Here is a 13,321-nt window from a genome sequence, read left to right as displayed (position 1 = left end):
GGCACGGGATTTTAGGAGTTATTGGTTAAAGTGTTTAATTGGAGAGAGAGAAGGTGAGTGTAAGTTTTAAAGTAGAGAGATAAAGAAAGGTGAATATTTTAATGGGAGTGAGAAAAAGTGGTTGAGTGTATTAATTGGAGAGAGAAAGTTACCAAAAAAGTAAATGTGTCATCTTAATTGGGACAAACTAAAAATGAAAACGTGTCATCTTAAGCGGGACGGAAGGAGTAGTTTTTGATTAGTAGATTGACGTGTTTATTGTTCAGTTTCGTAGCTTAAATTATGCATTTGAGTCAACTATACACCCATTGGATGTTTAGACAAGTTCGTTGAGTTTTGAAGGGAAAAATACAATTCTAATTTCTAAATAGCTTGTAATGGATATCAATCTCTTAGTCTTTGAAAGAGCTTCGCGCAAATATCTTGTACTCCCTCCGTTCCATAGTAATGGAGGCAAAACTTTTCGGCACGAAGATTAAGAAAAATTGTGTTAGGTGAGTTAAGTAAAGAGAGAAAAAGTGGAAAATGAAAAAGGTAGAGAAATGAAGATAGAAAAAAAAGTAAGAGAGAGTAAAGTAGGTGTGGAAAAATGTGTTGACTTTTACTAAAAAGGGAAATGACTCTATTACTATGGAACGGACGGAAATGGAAAAACGCCCCTATTACTATGGAACGGACGGAAATGGAAAAACGCCCCTATTACTATGGAACGGAGGGAGTACATCTTAATAGGAATTTTGTGGAGAAAGTTATGTTCGTTTTACGAGAATTGCATGCTTTTCAGAATGTCAGAACAGTCCAGGCGACTCACTACTACACAGTGGCAGATCCAGAATTTTCAACACGGGGATGCGATAAATAATCATACCAACTTAAAAGTTTGATAAATTTTTTGTTATTTTGTTAACCTAAAACTACTATTACTACACCACCACTACTACTCTTTAACTTTTACCGTGTGCATTATTTTTAATGAGAAATCATCTTTCGACTTATTTAATAAAAGTTTCAATTGTTTTAAGAAAATAGAAAAATATATATTAGAAATAAAAAATAAAAATTTTAAATGTAAACAAGAACGAAAATGCTTAACAAACTAATTGAGAAATGATAAAATAAAAAATGTATTAGAAAAATATTGAATATAATAAGAGAAAATTATATGCATTTGAAATTATAAATACATTAGAAATAAAAAATATAAAAAATTGAATCTATTGAAAAGAACTAAGATGCTTAACAATACAATATAAAATTGATAAAAACGTTAAAACATTAGCAGAAATTGAAACATGTTTCGTAAGAGAAAATTAAAAGCATTGGAGTATATTTTAAATGTATAAGTAATAGAAAAGGTGTTAAAAAATGATTGCATTGAGAAGAAAAATAACTTTCAATATTGAAAGGACGCTAAAGGGAAAATGGTTTTGAGAGGACTTGACTCTGCGTGTCTAGCAGGAGAAATATGAGTACTCTACCGCTAGGCAACTTCCAAAGTTTTGTCATTGGGGGGACATTTTATATGGTATTATTGGAGAATTTTGGATGTACAGCTGTACCCTTTGCTCCTACATAGATCCGCCACTGCTACTACGTAGTCAAGCGGGCCACTCGGCAGCCTGCCGAGAAAATACATGGTAACTTAATGTGCGACATTTTTACATGATTTAATTTATTCAAGCGAACTTTGTGTTCGAACTTCAATATTAGAAATGATTTGTGGAGAAGACGTAAGTAAAATCCAATTTAATAGATCGGAAATCAGGATTGGCCCAAATAGTAATTCATGGAGTAGTTTTTTTGCTTTTGTAATAGAATTTCTTGGCATGTTCGCTACATAGAATCATGTTGTTCGTACAGAAGAACAGACCACCAAATACACCTTCAATAATGGGAAGCCATTAATTTAAGTAAAAGTTGAAATTGATAGTATATTTTTAGGACAGTATTTAACTTTAAAGTCTACATTAATTGCATAATTAATCGCACCAAATAAGAATTTGGTATCCTCGTCGAAAATTTTATTCTCTATACATAACATATGTATATTGATTGTGATCCGCTGTCCGATTATAACTAGTTTCTTTCAACTGTTTCCTTAGTATATCAACCTCTCCTAATATGATTTCTTCACTAAACTCATCAGCGACCCTTCTAACTATTGCATATTTATATTTAGGTAGTATCACTTGCTTTATTTCGGAGTTCAAAGATTTAGGGATTACCTATATTTTTTTATATAGTTATTTAAGTGTAATCGATCTTATACAATTCGAAATAGTGGATATTAGTCCATAAATCAATACACGTGTATATTAGTATATAATTGGGAGGTCAGAGGTGATCGATCATCATAGTGGCCGTTCGGTTTGTTGGACTAAATAGTTATAAGATGTAGTCTAGGATAGGCTAAGATGGGCTTTGTCCAAGATTAAATTAGTATTGCATTTTATATTATTGTTTGGTTGCTTAGATTATGTTTAAGATAATTTTGGCAGTGCTTATTTTAATTTCATTTATTGTCTGCCTATAATGTTTATTTTAAGATAATTTGGTGGCCATTCATTTTTTTTTATTACACATCTCATTTTAGCAGAAATGTCAAATAATTAAATTTGATTAATTATAAAATAAACTTATTTATTTAAATAAAATCAAATGTTAATGTTTATTTTCTATTACGTAACTGTTCGTATACCACCCTCCATAGAAAAAAAACAAGAGAAATAAAATCAATTGTTAATATCACCCTCAATTTAAAAAAAAAAAGAGAGAAAAGGAGGTGTTAATAATAGACAGAAAAGGGGTAAAAGGCGGCAGACAAAATAGTCGGAGGGTAGGGGGTGAGATGATTTGTCTGGGATTAAAGCTAGTAATTCTACTATGGATGCGGGCCTTTTTCGGGCCTAGACTATCTGTTTCGGGCCTGAACGACATAGAATTGAACCAACCGAACATCAGATTGCACTCAATCTGTGCATGAATCTGGCTATCCGAACGGGGCCATAGAATATTCCATTTGTAAATATAAGTTAAAACAGTAGCAACGCCCATGCTAGCTTGGATTAGTTTTACTTAGTAAATCCACGTCAAACTTAACTCACAATACATCCACCATAATAATCTTCTAATTAAAATCTTACATATGAACTCGATAGTTAAACATGATCCATATTTATTTCCATAAACACAAAAAAGATATCCATATATATTAATTCTAGTCATCAACCTCATCATATCATGATCAAATTAATTTGTCATCAAGCTGATCATATTAATCTAAGCGTAAACATGATGAAATTAACCCCGAGCCCCTCCCTATTTAAACACCCCTAAGTGGAGACAAGAAAGCATAAAAAAACACCAGCACAGTAATGGCGAAAATAATACTACTAGCCATGTTCCAGTTTGTGATGATTTCATTTATGTGTGCATCAGCCTCTGCCTCTGCGGCCATCTCATGGTGCAGCCAAACCCCAAACCCTGAACCGTGTGAGTATTTCCTCACTCAAAACCCTAAATACGACATCTCCTCCATACATGAAAAGCCCGACTTCCTGAAGATGTCGTTGCAGATAGCCCTTGACCGCAGCATACACGTGCTGAGTGGGCTCCAGCAACTTGGCCCCAAGTGTTGCTCTGCTCGGGAAAGGGCAGCATGGGCCGACTGCGTCAAATTCTATGAGAAAACTAGCCACGAGCTCAACAAGACCGTTGACACCACGGCCGACATGCAGAGGAGGCTGACCGTGGCGCTCACCAATTTGGAGACGTGCAAAGACGGCTTCGCTGACTTCGGCATACAAGATTATTTCACTGTGTTTCCCATATTGTCTAACAATGTGAGTTTGCTGTTGAGCAATACCCTAGCTTTGAGTTCTACATCTGATGATAGTATGTCTATTTCGCCGGTGAGTGATGGAGAAGGGTTTCCAGAGTGGGTTCCTTCCGCTGATCTGGAGCTGCTGCAGTCATCCACCCCTGGGGCGGATGTGGTTGTGGCGCAGGACGGGTCTGGAGATTTTACGACGGTGGGGGAAGCGGTGGCAGCCGCAGCGAATCGGTCGGGAAGCGGGAGGTATGTGATGTATGTGAAGGCGGGAACGTACAAAGAGAATGTTGAAATTGGGGAGAAATTGGTGAATGTTATGTTGTTGGGTGACGGAATTGGGAGGACTATTATCACCGGAAGCAGAAGCAACTCCACCGGCTACACCACCTTCAATTCGCCCACTGTTGGTATGTCATTTAAATGCACTTTTTTTTTTATTCTACTTTTTGGTTCGTAAACACGTACTTATTTTCCTTTTTAATTTGTCCCAATATCATATTTCCATTTATGGAAAAAGATGTCAAAATACGTACTGTAAGACTTTAAATATATATACTAGCAAAACATTAGTGATTAATTTGACAAGCAAATCGCAGCTGTTGAGGGAGCCGGGTTCATCGGCCGTGGCATCACATTCCAGAACACGGCGGGGCCGGAGAACGGGCAGGCCGTGGCTCTGCGTTCGGATTCCGAGCATTCCGTGTTCTATCAGTGCAGCTTTGAAGGGTACCAAGACACCCTCTACGTCCACGCCCGAAATCAGTTCTACCGCAACTGCGATATCTACGGCACAGTCGACTTCATCTTCGGCAACGCCGCTGTCGTCTTGCAAAACTGCAACATCTACCTGCATTACCACAAGAGCAACACCATCACCGCGCAGAGCCGGACCGAGGCGACCCAAAAAACAGGCATCATCATCCACAACTCCCGGGTCACCGCTGCCCCGGACCTCCAGCCCGTTCAGGGATCCGTCAAGTCCTATCTGGGCCGCCCGTGGAAGAAGTACTCGCGGACGGTGTTCATGAAGACCGAGCTCGATAGCTTGATCGACCCAGCTGGTTGGCTTCCGTGGGACGGGACCGTCGGTTTGGATACCTTGTATTACGCCGAGTATGCCAATACGGGTCCCGGCTCCTCCACCGCCAATCGGGTCAATTGGACCAATTATCACGTCATCACCAGCCCATCCGTCGCCGCACAGTTCACGCCGGGGAATTTCATTGACGCCAATTCGTGGCTGCCCGCCACGAATGTGCCATTTACCCCTGGCCTTTAATTAATTTCTACTACTAGTATTTCAATTACTTGTTTCTACACTTGCTTTCATTCATGCTAATTTATTATCAATAAATATTCAATGCGTCGGTTTAACCATATGTTCATTTCTAATATATCCAATCTACATAGGTTTTGCCAAAGGAATCACAAAAAGTCTTTCAATTGTTAATTCCGTCTGAGTTATAGAAGACAAGTCTTGGAGGCTAAGAAAAGTATATTTTTGGTTTTATTTATTTCCTAGTTAATAGAATTAGGAGATGGAAAAAATATTAGTTATTTTTGCTTATTATCTTTTTAGTTATTTTCTTTACACAAATTTAGGATTTCTTAGTTATTTTCTTTCTATAAGTTTAGGATTTCCCTTTGCCTATATAAAGGCTTCATTGTTGATCTTCAAAGATAGACTTTGATTATATATTTTGACATTGAGTTTTGTACTCCGAAATTCTCAATAGTTTGAGTTCTTTATTACCAGTTCAGTCATTCTCGTACTTTTCTTCGTTTATTTGCATCACCGTCTAAGAACAACTACAACCTCATTATCATTATTCTTTTTTAATTCAGCCAATGCACAAACTTAATTAGGATCAACTACTTGGATTCATCAATGTAAACAGATTCATATACTATGAGATTACTAGCCGCTTGTTATTTCAGTTAAATGTCAGTGTCCGCTTTAAAATAATTGTAAATATAATTGTAAATATAATTGTATAGTGTAAATTATGTACTCATGTTGCAAGTACACTAGTCAGAAAAACAATAAACATAAGCAATTTTCACCGGGATCTGTTGGAATTCGTACGATCCAATATGTGGACAAAACAGTTGACCAGTCATGGGTTGACCAATCTATTAGTATTATATTTCCTCCATTCAATATTATTTGAGGCGTTTCTTTTTTACACAAGATTTAAGAAAATTATGTTTAATGAATTAAATAAAATAGAGGAAACAATAAAGTAGGAGATAGAAGAGAGACTAAAGTAAAACAAAGAATAAAGTATGTGTGATTAGATATTTTGTTTTTAGCCAAAAAGAGAAATGACTCAAGTAACTTGGGATAACCCAAAATGGAATACGACTCAAGTATTTTGGGTCGGAGGGAGTATATGTTTTAAAACGGATACATTATTTCATTAATAAACTCTGCCAGTGAGTGGATCCAGTTAAAACTCAGGCTAATCAACTTGACTTACTCCTACTCGAGTGAGATGAAAAGAAGAGTGCAAAAGCGTGTTTTCAAAACCTTAACCCACAATACTATTTAACTAGTATAGGGAAGTAAGGATCGATCTCACAGAGATTAGGCGTTTGAAGATTTGTTTGCATGACACGACTAGAGGATGGCTGCTACCACGCTTCTAGGGGGTGGGTTAAGTTAAACTACTAGACTTTGGAAAAATAAACTTAACTAAACTGATCAACTTGCAGGAAGAAACTAAACTACTTGATCAACTTAAATAAACTTTCCATAAATGGACAAACAGAATAAACGAGGACTGTTCCCTGGAAAAAGCACTGTAAAGTAAAAACTTTCTAACAACTTCATCTTCTTCACAAAATCAACATGGAAAACAGAGTAAAGAACAAATCTGAAAAGCTACAAGACACGAAACATCATAACAACTCGTAAAATTAAATCTACTCCTAAGATCTAAGCTACAATCACGTAAACAAGAAAAATAACCCATAATCTTGCAGAAATGAAACATAAACTGCTAGATCTAAACATCCTAAGGACTCCTAAACATAAAATATCAGATCTGACCAAATCAAAACAGAACAAGATATTTTTGAGCTAAGACAAGCGACATAGAAGGGAAAACGAAGGCAGATAAGAAATATCATGCATGAAACAGAACGCAGAAGCTGGAAATGGAAACATAACTTCAGATTAACCAAGTCAAACATCAAAAGTCGATAACATCGAAAGTAGACTGAAAACAAACAAAGAAAGCAGTAAATTGTTTCATCACCCCTTCTCGGAGTGGAATACATAACCGAAAGTTGAAAATGCAAGAAACCACCACCAAATACCAACTAAACTAAACTAAGTGAGGACCAAGTGTGTGTGTGCGACGAATTCAAGAAGATGAAGTGCAAGACCTCCGATTTCAGCCCTAAAAGAGAGCTGAATTCCTAAAGATATCCTAACTAAGAAAGCTTGTGAGACCCCCCATCTAACTACTGGCTGGGATCCCCTTTCTCTTGTGCCGGGCTTCTTTTATATAGAGAGGCGTAGGGCTCTCATCCCTAGGGTACCACCTCTCTGAAATGTCGTTCCTACCCTTCACAATTGGTGGTGGGGTCTTTAGCACTATCTTTCAATGCAAAACTCCTGCTGGCTCCGCTTAATTTTTTACTTGATCAACTCAATGCCGTAGTTTTTGCCTTTTTTTCTTGATTCGTTCGTCTGCCCAACTGATTAGTTCCTTCTTCTGAAAATGGCGGATTTCACACACACTTGTCTCAAAAATAGACGTTAGTTCATGGATTTGAGTATAGTTTTTCCACGGAACACATGCATGAAACGAGCATCATCAGTTGGGTAAGGGTAGATAAGGTAAGATAGCTAGTTATCAACTTTAAATGGGCATTTGGTAATCTAGATAAAATATAAGTGTGGCCCGTGTTAAATAGACGGCCCGATCAAAGTAAACACAAAATAACTATCTTATTATGATAAATAATCAGTTGAAAAGGGGTGTGATAGTATATCTTATCTCTTCAAATTTATGCTCTTGGCTTTGATAGCCATAATTAATGATTTTAACCATATTTATGTTTCATATAAAAAAATCAAAACAATCATCTAAGTCAAAAAACCAAGAATTTAAACCAAAATATAGGACGTACTCTAGTGCTTTAGGCCTCTAATAATACTGTCATGCCGTCATAATCCTTACGCCCCTTTAAGGTACCTGCAAAATGAAATAGAAGAGCAAGGAAGCTGTCAAACAGCTGATACTTCTTTCACTAAATAGGCATGGATGCTTTTAAAGCTCCCTTCCTTAAAAGAGAAGATCAAGCCAAGGGATATGGCAATATATACAGCTACCACCACATCACTCCTCAGCTCTTTTCAACCTCCAAAATTCTCACAAGTCATAAGAACTTGAAGGGAGTGGGACAGCCAACAGCAAAAAGGAGTTTCCAACCATCAAGGATCATCAACCAAGGCAAGTTCAACTACATCCTTGCATCATTTTAGAACATCATGTTTAGACCCAAGAAATATACTCCCTCCGTCCCACAAAGATTGTCTCATTTTTCCATTTCCTTCCGTCCCACAAAGTTTATCCCATTTCACTTTTACCATTTTTGGTAGTGGACCACATATTCCACTAACTCATTCCTACTCACATTTTATTATAAAACTAATACTTTAAAAGTAGGACCCCACATCCCACCAACTTTTTCAACTCACTTTTCATTAAATATTTTAAAACCCGTGCTGGGTCAAAGTGGGACTATCTGTGTGGGACGGAGGGAGTATGACTTAGGACTCCAACATCCCACAATATCGGAAACATGTTAAGCAACTCAGATCACGAATATGTCCCAACGAGTTAGAATAGTTTTTCACCAACAGCCAAACAACATTTTATCATCACACGGAATACTAGAATATACTAAACACATATAGCGGAATGTACTAAATTGAAACACAAATGAAACTTTTTCTATAATTTATGTAAACTTCAAACCTTTTGTATTAATATGATAAAAAATGAAACATTTTGAATGATTTATGTATTTTCCAAAAAAAAAAAAAGTATCCACGTTGTATTTTGTACTTGACATGTCATTGCAAATTGCCCCTGAATTTTATCAAATACTACCTTTAATCACATAAATCGATTTTTTTGAAAAATACTACCTCTAATGTATTTTTGAAATTTTTTACCGTCCCTAAAAAATAGACTAATTTTATCATTTTGGGTTATCCCCCAAAATTACAAAGTCTAAATATGGAAAGTTTTTCAACAAATAATAATCATACATACTCCCTCCGTCCCATAAAAATATAGGCAATGGGTATGGCACGGGAATTAAAACAAAATTGGTAAAGTAAGAAAGAGTGGGAGAATGGTACGGTAAAGTAAGAGAGAAGAAGATAATAGTAGTTAAGGTAGTGTTAGTGGACGGTGGAACCTACATTATTAAATTGATATAACTTTTCAAAAATGGAATGCACATATTTTTGTGGGAAGGATGAAAATGGAAAGTGTAAATATTTTTATGGGACGTGAGTATCATTTTTAATGTAGACCCGACAATCCACTAACACTCATTGTACTACCTTTTCCTCTCTCACTTACTTTTTTCTAGGGGTGCTTAAACGGTTCCCCGGTTCTCGGTTAACTAGAACCGGCCGGTTAATTGAGAAACCAGAAACCGAAAAATCAGTTCCGATTCCAACTTTTTATATAAACCGGTTCTGGTTCAAACCGAATCCGACCGGTTCCTAACCGGGAACTGGATTACAATTCAATTTTATTTCTTTATAATTAAATATACTAGTAAATCTAACTTAATTGTATTAATATTGAATTGTAATAAAATAATTTGAAACATTGAGTGATTTTAAGATTTAAACAGTGTTATATTTTGGAGCTCTGTTTTCTTAAGTATTTAAAATGTTTAAACCGTGATGCTTTGAATCTACACTTATTTCCCCAATCTATTTTTTATGAACATCATAAGTTTGTTTTTAATTTCCAAAAGAACTATACTAATACAATATCAATTAGTATTGGAAATTCCATTGAATATTTATTAGCAAAAAAAAGGAAAATGATATTCAATTTTAAAACTGCTTTTAAAAAAATGCTAAATTTTAGAACTCCTTTTTTATAAAAGAACTGCCATCATAAACTAGTCTGACCTACTACCCTTGACATCACTCTTACCCATATATGAATATTATTGTATGGTTGGTTTATAATTTTTCTTGTATTTGTTCGAATTTGTAGGTATTATTTGTTATATTTCCAGGTGTTGGATTATTATTTTATTAGTATTGAATTAGTATTTAAAAATTATAAATAAATTCAGATTAAAATTATATATCGCTCCGGTTCGGAACCGGAACCGGTCAGTTTTAGTCCCGGTTCCAATTCTAGGATTTATGAAAATTTGAAACCAGTTAACCGGTCAACCGGACCGGTTACAACCGGAACCGGCTGAATAAGCAGGCCGACCCTTTTCTCATTTCTATCTTACTTTACTAATTGCATATTAAAACTCGTGTCATTTAAAAGTTTGTCAATTTTTTGGGGACAGATGGAGTTTTAAATACTATTCCCTCTGTTCCCTAAAAATAGAAACTTTTGAAACGACAGAGATTTTATTGTAAAATTGACAAAATAATAGAGAGATAGAAAGAAACGTGTGTTAGTGGAAAATGGGTAAAGAAAATAAAATCTCAAAATTAAAAATTTCTATTTTAAGAGACGGATCAAAAAGGAAAAAGTTTATCATTTTTAGGAGACGGGTGGAGTAGTATAAATTATAAATAGTTACATTTGAACTTTGAAGGGTTAAGTTATTTACGAGACCTTAATTCTATTTCCAATTGTAGTTCTAATATATAAATATCATTTTTAGTAAAAATGATACTTTTGACCCATAAAATGATAGGGTTATTAAGTTATCACATAAATATGAGTTATGATATGATCGCACCCCTATGGGTCAAAAGTATCATTTTTACTAAAAATGATATTATACACGATAAAATGATATTTTTTCAGCATGCATAAAATGATACTTTTATTCCATAAAATGATATTATGTTCCATAAAATGATATTTTTCGTCCATAAAATGAGGGTTATTAGGTTATCACCATAAATATGAGTTATGATATGATCATATCCCTATATATAATATATATATATATATATATATATATATATATATATATATATATATATATATATATAGATATGGGAGTGCTTAAATCCATAACCCAATTAATGACAAATATCCATGTTGATCTCATCCATTTATTTTATCAATCCAACGGATCATATGGCTCTCTTTTATTTGTTTTTAAATAGGTATTAAAATCAAAAAAGGGTAAGAATGGCATATGATATTTGATTCGGTTACTACCATTCCATGATTCACGCCACTTCATGATTTTATTCTCTCCCCTTTAATTGAAAGCAAATCATTTTGGGAAAATAATTTTTGCCTTGAGATTTTTTTTTTCGTTAACTTAATCTCCACGCCGTCCTTCATCATCTAGTAAGAATCTCTGCGCCGTGATTCATCAATGGAAGATTGTATTTTAGTCATGATAGTTGATTAGGAAATGTTTTAGAACGTCTCGGAGGCCATGGAAGATTAATCAATTTTTTATGAATCACAATAGGAAGATTGTATTTTAGTCATAATACAATCAATTTTTACAACTTAATCAATTTTTTTTTCCGAACTCTAATTTGCTATTATCAACAATAGAAGATTGTAAGTATATTTTATGCCTCCGACAGAAATCCAACATGGTCACTCCCTCCGTCACACTGGTGCCGCTCCGAAGAATAAGAAGTTGACGGCTAAATTGTTTCTTTCGAGTGAAATTCGGCTAATAGAAATGAGCTTATACTTGTAGAAATTATTATTGATGAGGTCGATGCAAGCTATATGTTTACCATTTTTACAGAGACTGAGGAAAAATAAGTAAAATTGGGGGAGAAAGAGATGGAGCGAAAGATAAATTTAACGGAAGAGAGAGAGAGTGTGTGCATAATGTTTCTTCAGAGTACTATAGTTCACAAACGTATTAAAATATAATTATGCTGAAAGCGCATAATGTTGCAGCACCAACTGAATAATGTATATAACAACAACATGTAGATGCATCATATTTACATTATTGCTTTTATTATCATACATTATTGTATTAAAATTAACAACAACACGAAGACGCATCCTGTTTACATTATTGTTTTTATTAGCATACATTATTGTTTTAAAATTGTTGTAATGTACTGATTTGGCTTAATAATGTAACATATATCACAAACACGCATTCCAAAGCTCATACGCATGACAACAATGTTAACAACCATGCTATACATTATTCTCAGTTGCCTACTGGATAATGTATCACTAAGTGGTACATAATGAAACAAAGGATATGCAAATAATGCCAGCAAACAACTTAATATGTTACATTATTCATAAATCAAGAATACATTATTAGCTGGCTCGCTATTTCTTCCTGGAATGCGAAATCTATCTATTTAGTTCTTTGGTCCATCAGGACATTGCCCTTTGGAAAGCCGAAAGTAAGATGCACGTCATCCTATGTGATACGAACAAACTCATCATCTAAAAATTGTATCCTGCTGACATACTTGGATTTTACATGGTTTTAGAGGGTGATTATGTATGAATTTGATCATATTTTGTCTATTATTAGGCGTGTTTATATCTACTTCTCTATTATGTTGGTATGTTGACCATTTTGTTAAGAATGTGTAGAAAAAGGTACAAAATATGTGGATGTGCAGCAGCCTTGGTTTGAGACAATATTTACGGGAGATTTTGAAGTCCAATCAGCCCCTAATGCATACCAATCTCTTCGTCTTCGAAAGATCTTCGCGTGGGTATCTCGCACGCCTCAATCGGAGTTCGGTAGAAGAAGTTATGGCCGTTATACGAACACTGCGCTGTCCAGAAAATCTCACCCGGCCGGGTGAATTATTACCCTATAATTCCACCCGGCCGGGTGGCGTAATTATGCCTGCGAGATTCCAGAGAGTACCAAAGAAGTCCCACCCGGCCGGGTGAATTTCCAGTGGATTAATTCCACCCGGCCGGGTCCGTCAATCTGACGTTTTTCAAAGCAGGAACGCTATTTTTGAAGAGGGGAATAAGAAGGAAGAATTAGGTCAATTCTAGGCATTCTCTACAAGCAACAAAACATCTCTCTCTTTGTGAAGAACTCTTGGAAGAAGATTGAAGATTCAAGCTTCAATTCTTCCACCAATTGCAATTCGGATCATGATTTCCACTGTTTTTCCTTGTTTCTATTTGTTTTCTACCATGAACATGGGTAGCTAAACATCTTTTATGTAGAATTCTTAGTGAAGATGCATTGATTTATAGTTTTAATCCAATTGACTTCGTTTTTATCTTGCTCTTGCAATTGTTTGAATTATTCTTGTGCTTTTTCCTAACAATTGCTTGA

The 13,321-nt window shown here is 35.2% G+C and overlaps 1 protein-coding gene across 1 annotated transcript; it reads left to right on the top strand.

Annotated features, from left to right (window-relative positions):
- Nucleotides 1–3,374: 3,374 nt before the first annotated feature.
- LOC125194629 (pectinesterase 2-like) lies at nt 3,375–5,111 on the top strand. Its single transcript, XM_048092877.1, has 2 exons — nt 3,375–4,239; nt 4,429–5,111. Exons 1-2 carry the CDS (start codon nt 3,375–3,377, stop codon nt 5,109–5,111), a joined length of 1,548 nt encoding a protein of 515 aa, XP_047948834.1.
- Nucleotides 5,112–13,321: the final 8,210 nt, after the last annotated feature.

Source organism: Salvia hispanica, chromosome 6, assembly GCF_023119035.1.
Source record: "Salvia hispanica cultivar TCC Black 2014 chromosome 6, UniMelb_Shisp_WGS_1.0, whole genome shotgun sequence".
NCBI lineage: Eukaryota > Viridiplantae > Streptophyta > Magnoliopsida > Lamiales > Lamiaceae > Salvia > Salvia hispanica.
The sequence above is the reverse complement of the archived record's forward strand: the minus strand, read 5'-3'. Positions and strand labels throughout refer to the sequence as shown.

What these genes read in the sequence shown, in the direction of transcription:
- LOC125194629 (XM_048092877.1), top strand. Translation starts at nt 3,375, where the DNA reads ATGGCGAAAATAATACTACTAGCCATGTTCCAGTTTGTGATGATTTCA. An exon ending in CTTCAATTCGCCCACTGTTG is followed by an intron (nt 4,240 to 4,428) that starts GTATGTCATTTA and finishes AGCAAATCGCAG; the next exon opens with CTGTTGAGGGAGCCGGGTTC.